Source organism: Sylvia atricapilla, chromosome 4 (assembly GCF_009819655.1).
Source record: "Sylvia atricapilla isolate bSylAtr1 chromosome 4, bSylAtr1.pri, whole genome shotgun sequence".
Lineage (NCBI taxonomy): Eukaryota > Metazoa > Chordata > Aves > Passeriformes > Sylviidae > Sylvia > Sylvia atricapilla.
Genome location: NC_089143.1, coordinates 57,115,300 through 57,140,297, shown reverse-complemented (window position 1 = coordinate 57,140,297; position 24,998 = coordinate 57,115,300). Strand labels below are relative to the sequence as shown.

The following is a 24,998-nucleotide window of genomic DNA, read 5'->3' as shown; positions in this document are numbered from 1 at the left end:
TGTGTGTTTACTCATTCATGTTAGATGTCTGTGCGGTAAGAGACCACAAGCTAGTTCTGTTACCAAAATCCTCTGAAAACATTGTGGGAAAAAAAAACCTCTCTCAACACTTGTCTTTTTATTGTTAGAGGGAGTAAGGCATTACTTTATTCTTGGCCAAGATGCAGCTGAGAGAGTTTCAGTCTCTGTGCTGGCACAGATACAAAACTTTATCACTTATGTACACATTTTTTGTACAGAAAGGAATTAATGCTCATTGGCTCCAAGTTAAACAATTCTCTTAGTTAATTAGTATTCTATCCTCTAATGGTTATTGATTTCGTGCTCTTCATGCTAATTTGATCCACATTCTTTAGTCCTTTTATTGTCTTTCTCTCAGACGGGAAGTCTCTAACACCTGACAAGTTGATCTCCTGTCTTCTGGTAACTTCAGTATCCTTGAAGGGCCACAAACTTCAGATCCCAGTTCTCCGATCTTTCGTTCCCTTTGGCTGTGGTTATTGATGCCTGTCGGGTTTTTTTTAGCAAACTTAAAGTTTCACTCATTTAATGATCACAGTAACAAGTCTGTGAAGAAAACTAGTGTTGGCTAAAAGCAGGCACTGCTTGCAATTAATTAAAACAACTAATCAGAACTTAGTTAAACATACGACTTTCAACAGTTCAATTGTAATGTTTTATTCAAACAATTTTGATTTTCACAGGAGCACAGCTATTCGTTTCTCTGAATGCTGTGTCTCCATTCTCGTCTTAAATCTTTTTAGTTCTTTTGCAAGGGGCATGCCACCATCTGTTTTCACTACAGCATGCAGATATGAACTTGGCTTAGGTCTTTTATTTAGAACGTTTTTATTTCGCTGTGCTTCGCGGTACGTATATTCAAACATCACGGTGAGCGTCCATCTGTAACTGAGGCTTTCGTTAATGCGAGGTTACAGGCTGGAAAGCTGTTTTTCCTGGCCGCTCTCTGGCTGCAGGGCTGTGGGGCAGGGCGCTGGGCGCTGCCGGTCCCGGCATACCGACACAGCCCCGTTAACGGCGCCGAACGCGGCGGAGCGCCCCGGGCCGTGAGCTGCGGCGCCCCGCATGGGCGGGCCGGCGGCCGCGTCTGCACCGCCCATTGGCTCTCGCCTCAGGCCGCCAGCTCCCATTGGCGCCGCTCGCTGCCAATCTCCCGCGCCCACACGCACGTTCCGCGCCGGCTGCGCTCCCTGTGCAGCCGTGATTGGCCGGCGCGGCGCGGCGCGAGCGGCGGCACCTGCTCCGCGTCCCCGGGAGCGGCGGGGGCGCTGCGCGCGTGCGCGGCCGGGGATGCGCCGGGACCAGCGCCGGGCCCGGCTCCGGCTCCCGCCGCCGGCTAACCGCCCGCCGCGGGCCGGGCAGCGCCGGGACCGCCCACGGGTGACCACCGCTAACGCCCGCCGCGGGCCGGGCAGCGCCGGGAGCGCCCCGGGGACCACCGCTACCGCCCGCCGCGGGCCGGGCCGCGCCTGAGAGCCCCGGGGACCACAGCTAAACCGCCCGCCGCGTGCCGGGCAGCGCCGGGACCGCCCGGGGACCACCGCTAAACCGCCCTCCGCGGGCCGTGCCGCGCCGGGAGCGCCCCGGGGACCACCGCTAAACCGCCCAGCCGCGGGCGGCAGCGCCTGGAGCCCCCGGGGACCCCGTAACCGCCCGGCCGTGGCCCGTGCCGGGCAGCGCCGGGAGCGCCCCGGGGACCACCGCTAACCGCCCGCCGCGGGCCGGGCAGCGCCGGGACCGCCCCGGGGACCACCGCTAACCGCCCGCCGCGGGCCGGGCAGCGCCGGGACCGCCCCGGTGACCGCCGGTGAACGCCCGCCCTGGGAGGAGCTGCGTCGCGGTGCTTGGTAACCGGGCCGGGAGAAGCGGCGGGAGGTGCGGGGCCCGTGTGGCGAGGGGAGGTGTCCCCGGGCCGCCCGCGCCTCCCCGGCGGCGGAGGGCCCCGGAGCTGGGCTGGGGAATGGCGAGAAGGGGCGCGGTGAGGGGTCTGCGAGCTCGGCCCTGACCCAGGCCGGGCCAGAGGAGCGCGGCCTCGGGAGTGAACGATGAGCGCCGCGCCTGCTGCCCTCCTCCTCACTTCGCGGGGTCCCAAAAAGCGGGCTCGTCTGGGCTACTGACAGAGCACCGGGTGACCCAAACGTCTGGTTTTTAAATTGGAATATAAGGGCTTGTTGCAGGTTTGAGTCGAGCTCGCTGTAGCAGTAAAATATCTCGAGGCAGCTGCAGGAGAGCAGCATTGCGGCTGGAGTAATTGCTGAATTTCACATTCGGCATCCGTTCCAGCACAGGGGGCTTAACATCTCGGGTAAAGGGAGAGAAGTACAGTTTTCACAACCCAACAGAGGAAAAATTCCAAGTGTGGGAATTCTTGCATGCTTTTCATGGAGCAGTTGCACCTGGATGTTGTCAGGTTGATGCCAGTGTGGCAGAATGGGGGAGAAATACAATTGCAGCTCATGGTTACAGATGGAAGAAGGGTGTGTAAAAAATCCTCCACTTTTCGTGGTCCTTCATGGAGCTGATATTTGACTGTATGAATAGCCCATGTGTTGATACTGGATGGAGGAGCTTTGGACTTCAGAGTGAGAATGTCTGTCTTATTCCCTTTCTGCTTGAGAATGCAGAACTCTGAGAGTTACATGGAAAAGGCATGACTGTTTTCAAAGTCCAGAAAAAAACTGGTTATCTAAAAGATTCTGACCACTTGCTTATTTCTGCAGCAGATGGAATAATGATGCCACCAACTTGTGGCATGTACACAGTACACAAAAGCCCATGGTGCAGAGATACACGGCTTTACACGTTTGGACTGTGAGACCCAAATCAAATCATTCAGGTGGGAAGGGACAGCAGGAGCTCTCTCCTGACCTGCTGCTCGCAGCAGGGGCAGCCTTGAGGCTGGTCCAGTTTGCTCCGAGATTTTATCTGGGCTGTCTTGGAAAACCCCAGGGACCGAGACTAGGCAGCCTGTACCACTGCTTACCTGTCCTCTTGGGGGAAAAAAAAAAATCTAATATCCAGTCAGAATGTTCTTGGCTTCTGCCCTTGTCTTTTATAAATATTAGTCTGTGTCTCAGAAGAAGCAGCCTGTTAGTTTAGGTGCAATATTGTGCTGATGTTGCAGCACTGTTGCTGGTCCCTGGAGCATGCTTTGCTGTAGTGCTGCTGGCTTGAATGTCCTTCTGATGTGGAGCTGTGCTTGGTTACCCAGGGTAAAAAGAGACCAAGCTATGCAAAGTGTATGTTTAAAGTGACAGGTCTGAACTTGACAAGATACAGTGACAAGACTGCTAGGAAATATGTTTGGAGTTTTATGAGAGCCATATACTTTTAATTTGCTTTCTTCTGCTGAGGAAATTGTAACAGTGGGAATCATTTTGGCTTATTTTCATGGCCACCTTGAAAATAGAGTAAGAACATTTTCTCGTATGTCTTCATGTGTTAATTAGGAAAGTTCAGTAGGTTTAAAGATAATTAAATGTGTAGTGTGAAGCTGTGTTTTGAGACCAGAAACTCATTGGCTTAGTTGAAATATTTATTTTAAATTCTAAGACTCTGTAGCGTGGCAAAGTTCACAAAAGTGAAAGATACCCTGGGTTGGTTAAAACCATCTCTGCCTGGTAGTTGAGTGTAGTTGGTCTCAATAACATATTTCAGCATTTCTGGGATTATTTTAAAAGTGTATCAAATGGTCAAAGGTAAAATGCACCTTCTCTTCTTGAGGGAAGAAGTAAGAGATATAATCGAAAGCTGAGGGAAATTAGGGAAGTCCTAGGTAGGATCAAGGTGTAGTGATAAGATTCAGTGGGAACAAAGTGAAAGCATCAGAAATTTTGGCAGGGAGCTGTTTGAAAAGATGAGTATTAGTGTGACTTCTTGGATGCCCTTGTCTGTGTATGGAACAAAAGCGGTTGGGGCTAATTACAGTAAAATCACAGTTATGTAAGCAAAAAGCATTTTGGATCATACACAAACACACCTGAAATGTACTGGGAGAGAAAGTGGTGCCTCTTGCTCTGCCTCAGGAGATGCGCAGAGCATCTGCATGACGAACTGGCTAAGGTAAGGTAGGCAGGCTGTGTGCTAAAAAGGCCACTCTGATACATAGTTAATATTTAGTTAGGAGTAAAGGAGTTCAGAAGGTATTGATATGGAATTCTTTGGCTGCTTGTCCTAATAGGATAGTTAAGAAACAAGAAAATGGGGTTGGTAAAGCTGGTACTCCTCAGGCAAAGGTGTTCAAAAATACACCATAAGAATAAATGTTCACTTGTGATAAACTCAATTACTTTAAAGCTTCAGGGCAAGATTATTTTAAGTTCTAGAACTGCTAAGGAGGTCTATGAAGTAAAACATCTCTAGTTTTTAAACTAAAATTAAAAAAAAAGTCAAATACAAAACCCTAGTAAAATTTGCAGATAATTATTGAAATGTATCGCCTGAAAAAAGAGGGAGCCACAGACTCACCATCTTCAAGCAAGATTGTAAAGTCCCACAAAGAATGGCAGGGATTGTGGATAAAAGTGGCGGAGAAAATAAGAATGTTAATATGATTAATGTAGTTTTGTGGAAAGTAGGTGCTAGTCCAAAAAAAAGAGGCTTTTGATTATTTCCTAGTATTGACTAGTACTGTAGTACCACTGTGTGAAACACTTCTTTATGATAATCCTGTGTTTTGGCTCTAAATACAATCAGTGCAATTAATATTAAATTGATAGATCTTTAAAGAAATAAAGCCCTGATACTGTTTAATCTCTGTATGTGTTGCTTGATAAAACTTGCAGGTGTTAAAAAAAATGAATGTTGAAATAGTTATTAGTTATAGTGTAGTTATAATGTTTGAATTGCTTACCAAGTTTGATAAAACCGGGAAGAAAGAGACTCACTTTCAGTATAAGATAGTAGTATCTCTAATTGCTGGGATATTAGAGTTGTAGTGGTAAACAATCTAATCTCTAAGGAGTGGTCATGTAACAGAGAGGGTGGCTGCTTTCTCAGGTGCAAAAGGCACCAGAGCATTTGGTATAACTAGTAGTGCTACAAGTAATGCAAGGCTTGAAACTGTATTGCAACAGTAAAATAAATACCGGCATTTATTTAAGCTTACTGTGAATAGAAATCAGTAAGGACCAAATGATAAATACCTGTGCAGAGGTGTCTAGAATCTGTCTTCATTCTGTGTCCGAATTCAGACAAAAATAATTTCAGAAAAAAAGAACATTTTTTGCAAGACCTTTGAGGAGACTTGCATTAGCCTTTTTGACACTGCACTTCCTCAAATCACTGGATACTCTTAACATAAAATGGGATTTGTATATCTTACAGACATGAAGCAGAAAATACTGGGCAACAATCTTTTTCACAGCAGGTTAGATTGAGAGGGCTGGGATAGTTGTCTGCTATTGACCTTTGTACAGATTAAAGATTTTCAGGTTTCCCTGAAATTAGGAAGGTATTTGCATTTAAGCCTAAACTCTTGTTCTGCTTAACTTAAACTTGAAAATTATTTGATAATAATTTTGAAACAAAAAATATTTTCTGGAACCATTTTATACTTCTTTTTGGCACTTACAGCTGGAGCCACTATAGACTCTGCACTTATTTAAATGTAGTCATTGGAAGTAGGGGCAAATACAAATCCAGTTCTGGCAGTGGATAATAATACATTCTAAATCTGTGATTTTATTTTTCCTAATGAAAGGGATGTTACTTATTGCTGCATTGTAGAGACTGATTAAATTTAATTGCTTGTTCAGGTTCTTGATGAATGAGAAAAATAAAGGCAGTCTTACTTAGTTCTTAAAAAAAGCATATATATTGCAGTCAGATTCTTGCTGGATTTGGCAAGGTAAAGGAACAGGCTACAGGCACTTCCACAGGGAAAACAGGAGGGAAAAGAGAGTCAGTAATAAAAAAATTTAAAATGCAAATTAAGTTAATATTATAGTGACAACACTTTCTGATAGTTATTTCTCATTATTTTAATGGGACGTTTTTCTTCTTTTAGATAAAGTCTGGAGTAAAATTGAAATAGAAATTATAATATCCTTGAAATTATAATTAAAACCAGTCCGTTTCAGTTCTTCAGATAACCAAGATGCACTTCCAGTGGGACTGGCTGTGCTTGGGTGTCCTGATAATTAGCTCAGTGTCTGCTGGGATGGAAAACGAAGAAAATCTGGATGCAGATGTTGAAGTGGAGAATTTTGACAAGCAGTCCCCAGAAGCTGATGTTGACAGAGATAAATCTTCTATAGAGGTAAGATTACAGAAGTCTTTAGTTCAAGGTGGTTAAATACAAGGTGCATAGTTATAACTAGAGCAAGTTAATCTGCATTTGACAACTGAGTGGGTGTCCAGTGTAGCAGTGTGAGTTTTTCGGTTGCTCTCTGTGACATACAGGGAAAACTTAATGCATGAACCTCTTATGTCCAAATGTAAAATCTCCTGCCTGTGGTTGATTGACATAAAGAAAAGGTTTTTCTTCAGTCTAGATACAGAACCTTTTTTTGCAAGTCCTAACATGCCACTTCTAAAGATGTATATGGAAAGCACCTTGGTCTCACTGAGACGTTGACTTTGGACCAGTTTCTTGACTTCATCAGTCACAGCTGCCTTTTGGCACTGTCTTTATTACCAGGAAATCTGTATGCTCTTCTTCAAAATAGATGTGGACAATAGATGGGAAAACAAAACAATGGAAAACATATAAAGACGGAAGCAGATTTGGTACAAGTTCAGAAAAAATTTTGGCGTTTCGTTTCAGATAAGATGTTAGCAAAGCTTTAGTTATGAGCTTTGAACAGAGGAAGCAACTTTTAAAATTCAGAGATGTGAAATTGCTCGTTGTTGGAGGGATGCACACAAACTATTGAAACGTGGGTGGGGGAAGGGGGTTTATGCTCCTAGGTATTTCTAATGAACCAAATCTGTTGGTCTGCCTGGGTGGATTATTTCTGGAGATACAAGACTGGATTTGAAATGAAAAACTGTAATTTATGTTGGGACGTGTATCTGTACATATCTCTTAGGTTGTGTACCAGACTCCAAAGCCAACTGGGGAAGTCTATTTTACAGAAACCTTTGATGAAGGAATGTCTAGGTAAGCCTATGCCTTAAAATGATAAACTTTTACTTTCAGCAGTTTAACTTACTGTGGTTTATTTTGTATTCATTTTTCTGCTCCTGTCTTTATAAAAATTATTATTATGGGGATTAGAATTGAGAAGGCAATTAATTCTTGTTCCAAATTATGTTCCAAATTCTTGTTCCAAATCATGATGTTAAGCTGGACACTTAGCATTTCAGATATATTACTTTCTTGTGTGTGTTTTAAGGAAACTTTTCATAAACTCTGGATCTGTGGCCATTAAGAGAACTAATATAAAGATTTAGCCAGTTGGGTTTAACTAGCTGAGAGGTGAAGTGCCATTACATTTCAGTAGCAAGCTCTTTCTTTTCACATCATCTTAGGTATGTGTCAATTCTAAACGTTAAGTGCAAAAGCAGCACCTGTGATGACAGAAAAAATTATTAAGTACGTGATAATGGTGGTTAAAAAACCCAAGCAAACAAACCACTGAAAACCTTGATTAACAGATGCAAAGATTTAATGGCGGTACTTGAATGATATCATTCATCCAAGTTTCTGGCTTTCTGAGATCTGTTCAAAGATGAGTTTGTCTTCCTACTAAATCTAATGTTCAAAGTTTTAGCTACAGTGCTCGGGATTTTTTGGTCTAGCTATGCATCATTTACATAAGACTAAGGAGTATGGAAGAAAGATTTATGGGAATGTAAGCAGCATGCTGCCTTTCTTCCCTGAAGTGTGGAAAAGTGTACTTATAAACTGACTGGGTAAGAATAGAGTAGCTTTTTTGAGAATGGACCTTTCAAATCCTTCACGACTTGTAGAGATGCTTTATGTCCTCACTCATCCCTCCCCTATAGGCCAAGGGTCTGGTTTGCTATTCATACTTTTACAGCATCTCTGTTAACAGTGGACAAATGTGACTGCAAGGAGGAGATGAGGAGTGTGTTGGATCTGCTGTGTACCGTACACTTGGAATCTGCATTTGTCACTTAGCTTTCCCTTTTGTCCTCTGCTGTTACTGTCAGATAAAGTTAAGATTCCTGTGGCTGATTTCTTTCTCTTTTCTTATCATATTGAAGATATTATGTGTGAAACTTGCTCTTGTCTGTGCATTATTTACATTATATGCATATCCCATTCTGCCAAACTGAACTTGTATATAAAACTGAAGTTTATTCAGAATTAAATAATTCAGGAATTTAATTCCTTTAGACTTATAAGTGTCTATTCATTTACATTTTTAGGAAATGTTTTGAAATGCTGGATTAGACTACCCTCCTTTATTTTTTCTTTACATGTTCTTTGAACTACATACAGTTCCGTGATGCTGACTCAAAATCAGTGTTACAAGTTGACAGCCTAGAAACAAAAGTTGTTTGTCCTTTGTTAGTTAAATAGTCCAGCTTTGCATAGATGACCAGTACCATTTTTGTTCTAGGTGGGTGTTGTCTGTAACTCTGAAAGAAGACATGGATGATAACGTTGCTAAATATGATGGTAAGCAGCTTTAATGTTTACCTCCACTGTGTAGTTTGTGATGTTCTGTTGCTTTTTGAGAAATAACTACTATTTCTTTGAGAAATAACACAGAGCTTATCTTTGAATATCTAGATGGCATAGGTCAAAAATGTTAGTTTGTATACTGACTATTATCCTGAAACTGAGGTGTGAAATGTTGCTTAGTATGAAGATACTTTTTTTTGTCATTCCAACAGTGTATTGCCATGGATGATACCAGAATACCCTTTGGCATCTGGATATTTAATACTGTTTACAAGTATTGTTTCTTTAGAACTGTCTTCTCTGAAATCATGTGAGAGATTTACCACTTCAGTTTCAGTTGCTAAACGGTGTTCTAAAGCATTGTGTTCCATTTTGCTCCATCTGTCCTCCTACTGATTCATGGATTGGTCTCTTGGTATAGCCTCTGAAACAAGAAAGTTAAAACTGCACCATGTTTTCCTTCAAATATTTTTTCAGATTGTCTGTGCTTGAATTTAGGGCTCTTCAGTGGTTCTTGTACAGTTTAGTCTCAGAGTAGCCAAAACAAATTTGGAAAGCAATGATGAAAACTGTACTGGTGGTTTAAGCATTGCAGTTTGCACTTGTGATTTTCTAGTCTAGAACTGGCTGCTTAAAATTTTGGCAGATGTGTGATCTGCGGCAATAATTTTGTGACCCGAGTTTAGCTCACTGAAGAGGGAGTGGGGAGAAGAGAAAAAGTTTCTGCTGCAACAGAGAAGTATTTGCTACTGTTCCTATGTCAAATGAAATCAGTTGTGTTAATAGAAAGGGATAAGGAAGCATAACTTGCAGAACTCTGTGCAGAGCAGAGTAGAACTGATGATTCTAGATGTAGTGGTTACAAACAAAATAATTGGTGAAATTCAGCAGTTGCAGAGGAGATAGCCACACAGATGAGATGCTTATGAGAAATGAGGTCCCTGATTACTTGGTGTCATATTAGATAAAAAATCGTTTTTGATGTCAGAACTGTCATATTTGCTTGAAGTCAGAAAATTCAACATTTAATAAAGTCTGTGATAAAGACATAATTTTTGAACTACTTTCCAATTCTTTTTTCCAGTCTTGTTGTTTTGCCTTGCATTATTGTTTGGCCTTCGTTTCCAGGAAGGAGCACTACTGAAGGGGATGGAATTTTCCTCCTTCCTGTCCATTAGGCTAGGAGAAATTAGGGATTTGTTACTGACTTGCATATCTGCCCTTCCTTAACAACTTGACTAATCACACTTCAGCTGAATAAAAGTAAATCACTGTTTTGTCTGCATATCACAATTTATGAATATTCCCTAATTACATGCTGAGGAATTCCTGATGTTTTCTTCCTTTTTACATTGACACAGGCATTCTTCAAGATTACAGTGGATTGTAAAAGGAGGGTTTTTTTGCTATGTTCTTTCCTGGAAAAAAACCCCAATGAATCTTGTCATGTTAATCTGAGAAAATGTAACTGCCTTTTTAGAAGAAATTTTGTTATTTGGATATTGGGCACATGTGTATTCAACTGTATTTATCCCAAACCTGGAGAATGTATAAATATAAAATCTGCTGTTTTCAGAGTTGTAGCCTCGTTTTGGACCAAATCTGGTAATTCTTGGAAAGACCTTGGGGAGGAGGAGGGAACTTGATCTACGCTGTGATTAGATTTGACTCAAGATGCTAATTCTGTAGTGATGCAGGTCTTGAGCTTTACACAGTGCTTTGTGACTAATGTTTTATGTGCTGATGGTAGAAGTAAATCTAAAATCTGGAGAAGTATTTTGTTCCTCTAGCCATTGTAGGGTACCACAACCTAAAGATACAGATCTACAATATTAAAGTTTACTTAGAGATTTTTGTAAATTTGAGAACAACAAGGAATAACATCTTTGACGTTATTCCTACTTCTTCCCTACTTTGGCATGTAGTCTTTATTTGTTGCTATCTCTTTGCTTTCAACAAGGCTTTTCTTTACTTCAGACTGCATTTTTTCCAACTTTGTGTGTGTTTTAGGAAGATGGGAAGTGGAAGAGCTGAAAGAAAACGCAGTGCCTGGAGACAAAGGATTAGTGTTAAAATCAGTGGCAAAGTATCATGCAATATCAGCAATGCTAACAAAAGCATTTGTTTTTGATGATAAACCTTTGATTGTTCAGTAAGTAATCCTTCAGATTTTTTTCTTGATGTTTATTAGTAAGTTAAAACATTTTGCTTACATAGAAGTGGTTTGACAGTAGCTACTAATACACAGTCTTAATATATTCATAATGAGAACTGCAGATTAGCAGTTAATTTGTCTTTTTCTGATGCTCCAAATGTTTTGTCACTTTCTCTTTGCCCAGATATGAAGTGAATTTTCAAAAAGGCATTGACTGTGGTGGTGCATATATTAAACTTCTCTCCAGCAGCAATGACTTGAATCTGGTATGTCCTCTTGCTTAGTATTTGCTATCAGTTGTTCATTTGAGGAACAGCTTAGTTCTCCATGGGTGGTGTCTGACATCCAGGATGGAGGACTTTTGTGTATGTTTTGTATGACTCTCTGTATTAATAGAAGCTGTGGGATCTTAACTCATCACTTGTGAAATAATTTTTTTACTGAACAGCACATGCATGTTATTAGGTATTCAAATACAGAAAACATAAATAGTCAAAAGATACTGACATAACTGTAATGCAGCATAATCTGCAGGAGAATAATTGTGTCTGATGTTTTCAGGGTTGTTTGTTGCTTTTACTTAATGCAGAGAGAAAAAGGTCCTGATAAAATACTGGATTTTAATATCCTGGGGTTTATCTTTATTGGAAAATGAAACGAAGAACAGTAACCTGTTCCTTTCCATCTTTTAGTGTCATGTTTGTAGAGGGAGAGACATACTTGGGTGTTTTGATTTATGACAGGCATTCCTATTTCACATAAGGATACAATCTAAAGATGTAAATGTATTCATCTTCCTTGAAGAGACTGAGAGTGAGTGTGTTCCCTGAGAGCAGAGAGCACTCATCAACCCCAGAGGACTGTTGAGTTCCTTTCATGATTTACCCTACCACTTCTCATTTGCTTTTTAGAAATAGATAACTATGCTCTCTGCCAAGAAATAGAAGCAGCAAAAGTGAAGTAATAAAATGTCCAGTATAACACATGCTCAGCTTCCTTGCTTCTACAGGAATACTTTTTTGACAAAACTCCTTACACGATTATGTTTGGACCAGATAAATGTGGAGAAGATTACAAACTACACTTTATCTTCAGACATAAGAATCCTAAGACTGGAGAATATGATGAGAAACATGCTGAACGTCCTGATGTAGACCTAAAAAAATTCTATTTGGACAAGAAGACACATCTGTATACTCTTGGTATTGTTTAATTCTTTGAAGTGGAATTCCAGCTCTTAAATTGGAAAGGAGAGATTAAAAATGTGGTTTTGTCTGCCAAAGCTTTGTAATTGAGTCTTTGTTTGTTTGCAATAGCTGTTAATACTGAGTGGTGGTTGCTTAATGATTTGGGTAAAATGGTTTAATGACTGGGTTTAACTGCAGGACATAAAAGTAGCTTTCAGATACTGCTGCTTAACATTCAGTTACAGGAAAAAACCATACCAGCCCTATCTAACCTTTACTAATAAAGGCCTTCAGTAATTATTATGTTAAAACTATTTTTGTTGGGAAAGATACTAAAATATACAACTGCCCAGTATTCCAGGAAGGTGTCAGAGTTCAGAGGAATGCAGTTAAATCTGTAGCCACACACCACTCTTTTCCACATGTTAAGAGTTCTCACCAACACCTGCACCTGAAGCAGAGTGCATGAACAGATAGGTCTGCACAGACTCTGAAGTGAATGAGTATGGGCTGGTTTTAATTGTTCTTGTACCAGTGATCTGTACAGAGAAATGAAAGTTAAATTAATTTTTACCCCCTTTCTCTAACTTCTGAGGAAGAATAGCAATCAGAGAATGGGTTAATCTGTGGCATGCTGCAAATCCAGCTGAACTGACTGCACCTTTAACTTCCACTGAATAATAATAATAATAATAACAGAAGGCATGTTCAAGTGCTGTGCCATGGGAAAATTCAGTGGTTTCTAAAATAGATTGCTGTAGTATGCCACAGCAAACTTAAACTCCTAGATAATAGGACTCTCATAATAAAGGAATGCATGCATTCCTATGTTTGGATTGTTTGTTAGAAATTATGAATCAAGGTAATTAAACTTGGATTGCATTTATTCTGTTATAATTGCTCAGACTGCATAGAGCTTTGTGATTCCAATGCATTTATGTGACTGATAACAGGAGTTTAAAAATTAGTTCTTCATATTTTATCTAAAGGTGATACGGAGGGTTCATTTTTGCATTTATGGATATTTTAATACTGTTGAAAAATTTCGGGCTGGAAGGCCATCATTAGAGATATTATCAAACTGTTACAAGACTGTTACTCTGGTTTTCTTAACCTGTCTTTAGAAAACTTCATGAAAGTGGAGTGGTAATTACTTTTACTTAGTAGTCTTCATTATGTTAAGTGGACAGTGGAACCTGCTATTTAACCAGTGAGCACATTTGTGAAGTGCTTATTAGAAATAGATCTGGGTACTGAGTCTGACACTGCTCAGTTCTGTGACCTTGGCCTCTCAGTTACTCACACTTGCTAACATCCAGGAGATGCTTTTCAAATGTTGAAACATTTGCAGTGTTGCATTTGAGGGAAGTGGCTCTTAGAGGTTAGAACCTGATAGAAAATGCTGCTTTGATCCTTCTGCTCTGTTATTGGTACAGTTCTCGTGTTCCCACGTTCAAGTGTGAGGTTGTAACTTAGTAGCAGAGATGCCTTTTGGGACAGAGATTGTTTTTTTCAGTGTTGGTGCTTTTGAAGTAAAAACAGAATTTTGGCCAAGTTGGTAGGTTTTTGAAAAATCCCTTAGAATGTGTGTGGATGTGTTTCAACAATTGAATTTTCTTCAAGTTTCATCTTTGGGGGCCTGATGTTGGTCATAGGTCCCCTCAAGGGCAAAGTTTTATGTCCAGATCCAGTGCCTGAGTGAGGAGTCTGTCTTCTCTGCTAGTGAGGGTCCTGTTAGCTGGTATTTGACTAAGTCTGTGCTTATTCTGTAGTTTTGGTTAAATATGTCTGTAAAATTAAATGGCTCCCTTATTTCTTCAATATCAATTTCTTCAATTTAGTGCTCAAACCCGATGATACATTTGAAATATTAATCGACCAAACAGTTGTCAGTAAAGGAAGTCTTCTTGAGAATATGATTCCTCCAGTAAATCCTTCCAAAGAAGTAGATGATCCTACTGATCAGAAGCCTGATGACTGGGATGAGAGACCAAAAATACCTGATCCAAATGCTGTCAAACCAGATGACTGGTAAGGAGAACATTTTAATTTTTACAATGTCCTTTACATACAGGTTATTTTATTTGAAAGATTTGACCAGTTTTGTTTTGGGGTTTGCTAATGACAATTGGAATACATTTCACTGAAAGCACTGAAGGTTGAAAACATAATTGAGGTGGATATAAGGATCTGGTCATGTTCTAAGGAGGCAAATAGAATCATTGTTTGCTGATTTTGTACCGTGCATGGTTGCAAGTAATAACTAAGATTGCTACACAAGAGTAAGAAGTTTTTCTACCGTATAGTCTTAATATACAATGAATTTCTACTTCTGTGTGAACTACTGTTCTTGTGACAACTCAGAAAAAGTGGAGAAAACCGCAATGGGAAGAACCTGACTGACACCTGCCACTTGATATCAGCAATTTCTGGACTAAATAGCACTATAAAACAACGTAAATATAATCAAATATATATAAGCAGATAATTAATAATATGTCCAATGTTCATGATCAGTGAGTCTAATTCTGTTGTGTTTTTGAAAATCATCCCTTTAATGCCAGTTGTATTCCTCTGAACAGTACACTGGACCAAAGTCAGGCTGTTGTATTTTCTAATATACCTCTGTAATTGAAGGGATGAAGATGAACCTGCCAAAATAGAAGATCTTGATGCTGTTAAGCCTGAGGGGTGGCTTGATGATGAACCACAGTATGTTCCAGACCCTAATGCAAAAAAACCAAAGGACTGGTAAGTGCAGGTTGTTCATGTGTTTTGTAAATAAGACTGTTCTCTGTGGCAGATTGTTAGTTGTGGAAGTCAGTCCAAATCTCATTGTCTTTTGAGGTAGTCAGTTGGAATGCGTAAGGTATGGCCACGTATTTGTTGGTGTGGGGCACTGCTTCTATAAAAACATGAACTTGTCCTTGCCTTTTGTTTTCTGAAGATAAATAAGTAACCAGAATATGAAGGTCCCCTTGGAAAGAATTTACTACAGTTTAAGTTGATAACTTAAAATCAAAATGTAAGTCTCAAAGGGATCTGTAGGCATCCTGGGTAGAAGACTTTAAAGCTGTCTGCAGAGGCAGGAATGTAATTGAAGTCATTCATGCTGTGTAGTTATGAACGTGTGACCTTTCAATAAAAAGGTGTAGCACTCCTAAAAAAAGTGTTTGTAGTGTTGGGTCAAGTTCTGTGAGCTGTTCAGGTTCTGAGGTTGTTATAACAATATACATGGACCCTAACTTCAGACTGCTGTGTTTGACACCTGGCTGACCTTAAACTAAACAACTAAAGCAGTTGTTAGGATGGGTTTTTTTTCTCTCTAGGGATGAAGAAATGGATGGGGAGTGGGAAGCCCCTCAGATCCCTAATCCAAAATGTGAGACTGCACCTGGTTGTGGAGAGTGGGTGCGTCCCATGAAGAATAACCCAAAGTATAAAGGGAAGTGGAGAGCACCTATGATAGATAATCCGAACTATCAGGTAATAGCCAAATTGTTGGTCATTGCTAAAAGATACACAGTTCAGCAGACCAAGCAGGTCAAAGTAATATATATCCTTAGGCTTTTTTGCAATATAATTATATTTTAGAATGAGTCTGAATACCTCATTGATTTGAGATTTTTTTGCTTTTAATTTGCCTTTTTTTCCCCTTGAAGTATACTGGGAAACAATAATGCTTCCTGTTTTAAAACAACTTACGTGTTTAAAGTTGCCTTTTGTACAATTTGCATTGGTACCAGTTATTTAGTATGGTCTTCAGAATTGCATTCTGAATTACATTAGGGTTTTAAATGGGAGTCTTTTGAATTAGTTTGTTTTTTAATATTAACAAATGAAGCATTTCAGTAAGCAGATTGCCTTACCAGTTCAATTTTAGAGGAAGCATCAATTTTGGATAATTAAATCCCTTCCTCCCCTCCAAATATAAGAGATAATCAGCTGGATATTAAAGAAAGTTACTTGTATTAGTTACGGCTGAAGAGTACTTTAATCTGATGTCTCTGAGGGTAACACCCTAAACAGGTTTGCACACAAAATTTGGCTCTAGTTGCATAGGTATCATAAGGCTGAATTTTCTTTCCCTAAAATTTTCTCTAACACTTCGAGTCAGTTATTACTGTAACCTCTACAGTAAAAAAGAAAAAGTTACTTAGCAGGTCTGCCCTAAGCCATAAAATTGTGACCCATCTGCCAAAATCCTACAGGCTGTTTCCAGTTCTGTTTTAAATAGGTTGAACTCTACTGCTTGCCTTTTTAAATAAAAAAAATCTTATTACTTTGAAATCTCTTTCACAAGTTGTTCTTTTGGTGAGCTATAGGTAACGTGATTACATTTGCTTCCATTTACAGGGAATCTGGAACCCTCGGAAAATACCAAACCCAGACTATTTTGAAGATCTTCACCCATTCAAGATGACCCCTGTCAGTGCTATTGGTTTAGAACTCTGGTCTATGACCTCTGATATCTACTTTGATAACTTCATCATATGTTCAGAAAAAGAAGTAGCAGATCGCTGGGCAGCAGATAGCTGGGGCTTGAAGAAATTAGTAGCAAGTGCTAATGAGGTACAAACTTTACTATGTTCTTAATAGTAGAAAGTAGTGAAGAAGCTGTGGTGTTGGAGGAATTTTCTGTCAGTGCTGACAGAGTATTAGTTTGTCTGTAATTATTTTGCTGAGTAACTGATGGGTTTTCTGTCTTGTAGTTTGGCTTTTTACCTTTTCTAGATGAATATTTTCTTGAATTTAAAAGGGTACTGCATTTTACTTAAACACCTAGTGAGAAATTGACATCCTGTGAAGCCTTCTGCTGTTCATATGGATATTAGAATTTAATACCTGACAGCAAGTGAAAGAATGAAGGCTGAGTCGTTTACACTCAAAGACTTTCCCTCCTGCCCCTTGCACCCTATTTTCTCTTGTGGCTATATGCATGATGTATGTTCTTTAGATGCTTCCATCCCATGAGGAATGAATAGTCTAATGTTTGTTTCTGTTTAATGATTTTAGTTCTTTGGCTGCTTAGGTGTGTAATGCAGCTCTGAAAATAGGACATGTATGTTTATAGAGCTGCATCTGTTCTGTTTGAATGTGTGCATCCACATTTTATTTGTGTGCTGCACTTGGACAGCCTTCCCCTCTCTGCCCTGCGCTGTGGGATGGATGTGCCCTGCCATACGGGATCGTGGGTCCCTCTAGTGGCTGCCTGCGCTCCTCTTTCTGTCCAACAGTCCTCTCTTCTAATTAAATGCCAACAGCAGGCTACACTTGTGGGGGAGAAACCATGGGTGGGTGGCTAATGTGGGCAATTCCTTACAGCTGCTGCTTGTCACAGAGTGAGCAAGTAACAACAGCATATCTGTCCATGCCAGCATGAAAGCTTTCCCTTCACACAACCTTGGCTTTTTCCAAAGAGTTTGGGTTTATATCTGAACCTGTATCTGTACCTGTACACACAACGGCAGAAAAATTCCTCTGAGTCCCCTTGTTCCACTGTGCCTCAAAATTCCTCAGTTGCTGCTGTAGCTCTCACAGCGATGCAGCAGGCACTTGCCTAAGTGTCTCTACTGTGTAAGTCAGAGCTGTGCTGGGAGAACAGTTTACTCCCTGAATAACTGGCTGTCGAAGGAGAGAAGGTGGTAGTACAGGTGGAGCCAGCATTGCTTCTCAGGAACTGCTGCCCTCAGGCTCTTGATGCTTTGGAAACTTTCAGCTGAGTTTTGGCACAGTGTGCAGGAAAGACAAAGTAGCTGGGAAAGGTGTAAAGAAGTATGAAGTTGCCAAGACTTCAAAAGTTACTTACAAAGTTGAGTTGTGGCCAGTCTGGTATGCTTGGAGTTGTACATCTGTTCCTTCTTGCTCAACACCTGCCATTTATTTGCAATTTGTAGAGTTGTTGCTTTACTAGTATTGAAATGCAATATTATTTTAGTCATTAAAAAGCAAAGATAGAGAAGGGTTTTGGACAATATAAATGCAGACAGAACATTTCATAAACTTATTTAAATGTTGAGAGAGATATAAATGCAATTATTTTAATTTTTTTTTTTTAATACAGCCTGGTATGTTTAGTCAATTGCTGGCTGCTGCAGAAGAACACCCATGGCTCTGGGTTCTTTACATCTTTACTATAGCACTCCCTGTTGGTCTGACTGTGTTGTTCTGCTGGCCAGGAAAGGTTAGTGAAATTTACTATATTTTTATTTGATTTTATTCTTCATGCTTTGTTTGAAAACTCCTGAGCATCTGTGCAACAATATCCCCTTTTAATATGCCACTGATATTACTTAGCTTACAGTGCCTGTTTAATTTTTAATTGGAGTTGAAATATAAATAGATTTTTAATTTGTTGTAGAAATCAGATGAATATATTGACTTCAAAAAAACTGATGTATCTAAGCAAATGACAAAGGGAGAACTAAAAGAAGAGACAGAGGAGTTTGAAGATGATGAACTAGAAGAGGAAAAAGAAAATGAAGATACTGGTGAAGATGGTAAGATGAGTGTGTCAGCTTGCAGTGTGGTTAAAGACATGAATAGAACTAGTTCAGGGATTGCACTGCCAATAATTACAACCTGTTATCTTAAGCCTTGTGAAATGTGCCTTGCTCTGAGCCTTTTTTCCTCTTTGATAGTTTCCAGTGAGTGGTACCCCATGGCTAATAGCTCTGATAAATATAAGCAGAAAGTAAGGCTCCACTCAGCATTTTTTCACTTTCAAGAGGTGAACATGCTTCCAACACTATTTTTTATGTCTGTAGACAGTGATACATATGTTATCCCTTCTATATATTTCATATATTAAATAAATTTTAATTATTCAGATATAAGTACCTGAATTAAAAAAAGTTAAAGTCACTTTATTCGTTAAAAGGTGTCTGGAATAGCTTTAAGTCTCTAACAGAAATCTGCTTACACCCCTCTGGGAGGGTTTTACTATTCTGTTGGTCACTGATTTGAGTTACTCTTGTTAAAGCTTGAAAATACAGTAGGGTGACATACTGAAGTCTGCAGTTTCATTTATGTTGCCTTTTAGCAACTTATTGCACGCCTGCAGAGGTGTGTCCTACTGCCCAGGGGAGAAATGAATCAGTAACAAATCAGTAGGCTGAGCTGTACTTCAGCATCCAAGGATAAAATGATCCTGTGTTACTGTATTGAAGATGGCTGGGTACTACTCAGCTATGGCTCTGAGGTGCTGTTAGCATTCCCCTGTGGCTATATAATGAATAAAAGCCAAAGCATTTAACTCACTGCATTATCTGGACTATGATGAGAAAAATTTTAGCTTCAGAACTCTGCAAGATTCTGCCTCTTATTTCACTCTTCCTTGCTGAGAACAAAGGACTGGCGTGGATAATTAGAGACATAGCAGACAATCATGTTTTGCTGGGATTTTTGTCTTGGTACTGACATGACGTTGTATTACTGACTGAAACTTGGTGAGTTTTGTCTGTCTTTGCACCATGTTCCATGAGTGTTGATGGCTTCTGTCTGTATCACTTACAAGTTTACTCAGCATCAGCATTTCCCATGCCAGTACTGACAAAATGGAGTACATATTTGGCACAGGGCTTGCCACACCGAAGTTAGTCCATCTGCCTTGCTGTTGGAGAGCCTTACCAAGGCACCTAATTATTCTGTTTATGCTATATCCATTCTTTACCTTAGCTTAAATTGTAGGTACATGATTTCAGTGTTGTATCTTCCTACATTTTCCTTTTGATCTTACTCTACTCGACCTGTTCTTTGCTCCTGAATTACTGACTCTGTTTTATTCTACCCAGTCTGGATCATAGATAGTTTGTACCTAATATGTTGCTGTTGCAAGGCTGCCATTCCTCGCTTCCAATATTCTTCTGTTAAGTCAGTTAGTTTATTTAGTTACAACACATCACTTAATAAATAATTCGTTAAAATGTGTGTTTCAATGTTAGAAATAAGGCCTGGGCAATTGCAGAGGAACATTGTTCAGCTCCTACTGCTGTCCTAAATTGTACTTGGAACAGCTGTTTATGGTGTTGCAAAGGTAGGTTCTCTTTTAGACCTTTACTTTTAGTTAATAAACAGAACACAGAGTAAAGCTAACCTAGCTAGCTTTTGTATGACTATTCCAGGGTTTTCAAATAAATTCTAGGCTTCAGAGGGGAGTATTACACTTTGCTGTCCTATGACTTCATGGCTTCTTGCTTTAAGAAGGATTGCTTAGCTTCCCTTAGCTTCCTGCCACCTTTTACCACTTGCAGGTTGAAATCTTCCCTTTTTTTCTATTGCTCTTCTGCCTGTTTCTGTCTGAGAGCATTAGAGAATTTGTCTTCTGCCTCCTTTTCCTGATTCTTTTTGCTACAGAGAGAAGAGAAATGGATGAGATAAAACGAGAGCTTATAAAGGAAACCAAGAAGATGGGAAGGGAGGCTTCTGTTTCAGGTACTGGAAAAGGGAAGTAGTTTGGGCCAGGACTTGCAAGTGGGTCTCTTCTATCTGTTTTCTTCCCTCTGCTTGCTTGTTGATGATAGAAGTGCAGGCTGGGGGATGCCAGCTTCCATCAGGTGCAGATGCGAGTTTCCTCTGAGATTTCTCCCTATAGTATAGGGAGAAATAGTCATAAAAATTTTCTACTAGTATCTTTCTCTCTTTATGATATTTACAGTTCTTTCATAGTCATTACCTCCTCCTTTGGTTTTTTGGAGTTGAAGGCACTGGGGTTTTGAGCTGTGGAAACTGAGTGACTTGAGATCCACATTACATTGTGGGACCATTTGAAAAAGAAAGAAGAGGAAAGTGTGGCACAACAGCAGATTTTAGAAACATGTGGTGATTTCTTTAACACCAGTGACAATGAGCTGCTGGCAGAGTACTTCTTGAAGGGCATTGTCCATGGGATTTACTGTTTTATTTTGTTCTGTGTTAATTTTTGTGGCATTGTCTGTTTGTCTGCTTTGTCTCCTTGCTTTCCTTGACCTCTAGAAAGATGTTGCAGGAAGTAAAAGAATATTGCCACAAAATGGAATTTCAGGGGCAGTCTGAACCTTATTTGTCAAATTCTACATTTATTTATAGGAAATGATGCTTAAATTGCTAATTGATTAAATTTTAAATAATAATTTTAAATATTATAGTTTTTCTGTTCTGGGTTCTTCAGCTTCTGATGTCTGAAGTGTTTTTTCTTTGCGGTTTTTCCCCTCTCTTGAAATTCGTACTTATGGGAGGAGCTGGGTTTGCATAATTGATAATTTCCTATCTCTATTAGAATATGAGCAAAGGCTTTGTGAATTTCTGCTAAGCTCTTCTATTAAGGGCTTATTTTTAGGGCAGACATCTTTGTCTACATCTTTCTTATACCATGATCTTGGTTATTTGGTCCTATTTCTCCTTTTGATAATAGAGACACAGTAGATACGAACCAGGTATATTGACAGATGGCAAAAGTAACTTCTTCATAACAATTGGTGAAGCTCTGTTTGGCTCAGTATATAGCTATATTGCAGCCAAAGTTCTTGGTACTTCTACAGAAGTCTCAAATATTTTAACAGATTAGGTATTTCTAGATTTTTGTCACCAAGAATCAGGAGAGTCTGCTCTGATATGTGACTACATTCTAAATTTGTATGGATACTTTTGTTTCAGTGTAAGTGACATGAAACAATGAGAATGTGGTGTAAATAAGAAAGTATTGTAAAAGGGTACTGGCAGTGCAGTAGTAATGCAAGCTGGACATACTTTGAGTGAGCTAAGGGGAGTGCGGTGCATTGCAAAAATGCCCAAGAAGGGGAGAAGTAAAGAGCTGCTTATCCTTCAATCAAAACAGTATGTCAGAATAATTCCCTGCTGAAAAGGGGAGTACCCTTAGGATGTGGGTGTCTCCCATGATGGATGACTGATAACTGCAATATGGTATTTCCCATCTAAATCAGGATTTAGTCAGATTTGGGATGTCTGAGTTGTCCTGTTTTGGACTCTGCTCTCAAAACTGTCCAATACAATTGCTAGTTTTAAAGTAAAGTAAATCCATTAAGTCAGTAACAAGTCTGAAGACAGTGTGGGGCTGTTATGAAAAGAGGCAAAGTTGGCAAAGTATTGAAATTGGTTATTAAATTTGGCAGTTACTTACTACTACTATTACTTTCTACTAATTCATGAGAATTCTACTCTCTGTATCACAGAGTTGTTTTTATGGGGTTTTCTAAACAAGCAGTTTATTCTAGGACGGAAATTGGCTTATTTTCCTTACTAGTATGTCTGGATATAGTGTATTTGTAATATGTTCTGTTTACCAAGTAAAATTAACTTCTTCTGCAGAAGATGAAGGTGAATATGGTGAAGATATTTATGATGATGAAGAAGAAAATGAAATTCCACATGAAGAAGAAAATCAAGTTCCAGATGGAAATCAAGAAGGTGAAAGGTTAAATAAATCTGATTCAGAAGATGAGGTAAGTTTGCATTTTCCCCTACTTTCTCCTTGCCATTGTCTGACATCTTACTTCTAAGCCCCGTTACCTACAAGTGTTTTTCTTCTGTTGAGGCATAAAACAAGTCCTGAGGTAGAAACACACTTTCCTTTGAGTTTGACACCTCAAATGCCCTGCATAAATACAGTTACAGTATGGAAATGATTGGGCAGCTCCCTAAACATGGAATGGTTTTACATGAGTATCGTTTTTAACAGATCATTAAATGAATGCAAGTGTTGAAAATTCGGATGCTGCAGCAGATTGGTCAGTTTCCATTGTGCTTCTTAACTGATAGAACATGTGCTTCCAGTTGAATAGCCTTTTCCTAAGACCTAGAAAAACCTTTAAGTTTTTCAGTTACATATTGGGGGGTTTTATTCCAAAATAAGGTTTTAAGCAAAATAACAACACTGTTTTTGCACACAGCATCTGTGGTTTCATTTCTCTTTTGCAGATCAATCCAGTCAGCCAGATATTCCATAAAATTATTTTCATAAAATATCATTGTAGAATGGATTTTGTCCTTTTCTTGTTTGTCAGCTACTCGTTATTCTTTCATTTAGAAACTGGTAGTGTCTGAAACACTTTAGATCCACCCACTGATCATCTTGTGCTTGTCACTCCCTGAATGAGTCACTTCCCAGGTTAAGGGAGTTGTTTAATGTTAATTCCTTTTCACGTAAAACTCTTCTAGGAAACTGTACTTTGCATGAGGTTGCGTTGTTTCAACACTGAAAGTTCTTGTTAATCAACCCTTCTCTTGTTCCTGTGAGAAGTTTTCTTTTCCTTGTAAGTTTACCCAGGAATACAGTATCTTCTGAACCCCACTAAGATTTAGGTCACTCCTTGGGAAGTAATAGCAAGCTCTGCCTGTGTCTGTGGCATTACACAGTGCCCCAGTGAGGCCATGGCTCGCATTTCTCTGAGTGTTTTCAGTGTGTAGGTGTTTCTGTTGTCAGTTGTCTGGAACACATCATGTGCCCCGTGTCCTCACTCATGCTGGGCCACACTCTGTCAGCTGTTCCTTCTAAAGGAGCTGCCTGCCATTAGGTGGTGCAGGAAAGCGAGGAGGCAATGCATGGGCTGATGAGAATGGATTTCACATTGGAAAGGCTTTTCCTGTGCCTCTAAGCCCATTGCTTTGAAACTGTGAACGCCACATCTGGTTTAAGGACAGTTTGCTCTATTTGTAGCTCTGCAGAGGAAACAGTTCAAATGTTTTAAATGCGGCTTACTTCAGAAGTAGAAATTAAAGTAGCGAAAGGTGCGCTTTAAGGAAGTTGCTAAATTAATTTAAAAGTCACTGCTTTTAAACCAGCAAAGACAAGGGCAAAACCAAATTTCTGGCATCAGTTTTGACATACTGTTCTCTTCCTTCTGAATATAGAAATGAAAAGTATTCTACCCACTTTATTAACCATCAGATTAGAAGTGTGGAAAAAAATGTCCTGTCACTTAAGTGCTGCATTTAGTGATAAAATGACTGGAGGATTCAGAAAGGGGAATAACATAGCATGCCAGTTTCAATAATTAAAACAGGTTTCAAATGTTAATGCTGAATTAATTTTTTTTCCAGAAGAAAGAAACTGATGAAGGAATGGGAGATCGACCACTGAAATCAGTGCGCAAAAGAAGAGTTCGGAAGGACTGAGTTATTTCCAGCTGTGAGACAGTGACAGTAACTTTTGCTGTGCCACTTCAGTGGGCCTGGCAAATTCCTGAGCTTTGACAGGAAAAGGGGAGGCTCATTGCTATTTAACCTCCTGGTTTAGTTCTCTGACCTCTTTATCCATCCCAAAATTTCCTCAATTCCCCTTTTTTAAGGATAAATGCTATCTGTGAAGAGTTAGCTGGTATTTCACATTCAAAATAAAAGGGAAATTTCAAGTTGAACAACTGATTTTTAGGTGAAGATTCTTAAGATTTGAAGTTTCTTAGAAATTAGTATTAGTTGGAGATAAACTTACTCTAAATATTTTTTTAAATGAATGCATTCTAATACTTTTGTAGCTCTAGCACAAAATAAGCTGTTTACAGTTTTCAGCTAAAAGAAGATGGTAGTATAGATGTAGCATCTATAGCAGTTCACACTGCTATGAAAAAGGGTACTTTTTTCTGTGCAGAGCTAAATGCAATAATTGTTTTTGTATGATGATTTTGTGCTAGCAACAATTTTTATTGTAAATTATTTATTTTAGTTGATCTTGTTACATGGGTGGTCACCTGTTCACTTTAGGCATTGGTTACAGTAATTTATTTTCAAGATATATTTTAAAGTAGAATACAAGTGGTAATTGATGTGACTTGTTTTACTCTTGAATGCAGGTATCAAATCTGCAGAAGTCATATACAGATGATTTTTTCAAACTTTTATAGTTCTCATGTTCTAAAACAGTGGTATAACCTGTTTATAGAATACTTGCTAAGTGTATATTGTCACCTAAAAATATTTATTAATTCTTGCTTAATATGAAATTTATTAATATAGATAAGAATTTTTGATGGATTAAGTTTTTTACAATGTGAGTAACTTGGGCATTCTCATAATATAGTTTAAATAAACTGTTTATTGTAAAGAA

General features: G+C 39.4%; 1 protein-coding gene across 2 annotated transcripts; it reads left to right on the top strand.

The window, feature by feature from the left end:
• The first annotated feature begins 3,477 nt into the window (after window positions 1–3,477).
• Window positions 3,478–24,998, top strand: CLGN (calmegin). Of its 2 annotated transcripts, XM_066317968.1 has the most exons (16): window positions 3,518–4,083; window positions 6,110–6,280; window positions 7,053–7,123; window positions 8,553–8,611; window positions 10,628–10,769; window positions 10,957–11,038; window positions 11,782–11,974; window positions 13,801–13,990; window positions 14,597–14,710; window positions 15,289–15,445; window positions 16,316–16,531; window positions 18,024–18,143; window positions 18,321–18,459; window positions 20,315–20,392; window positions 22,265–22,398; window positions 23,996–24,998. In XM_066317968.1, the coding sequence occupies exons 1-16, from the start codon at window positions 4,006–4,008 to the stop codon at window positions 24,068–24,070; spliced, it is 2,019 nt and encodes a 672-aa protein (XP_066174065.1). In that variant the 5' UTR covers window positions 3,518–4,005; the 3' UTR covers window positions 24,071–24,998. The 2 variants fall into 2 exon arrangements, with proteins under 2 accessions (XP_066174066.1, XP_066174065.1); XM_066317969.1 differs by lacking the exon at window positions 20,315–20,392 and having other exon boundaries at window positions 3,478–4,083.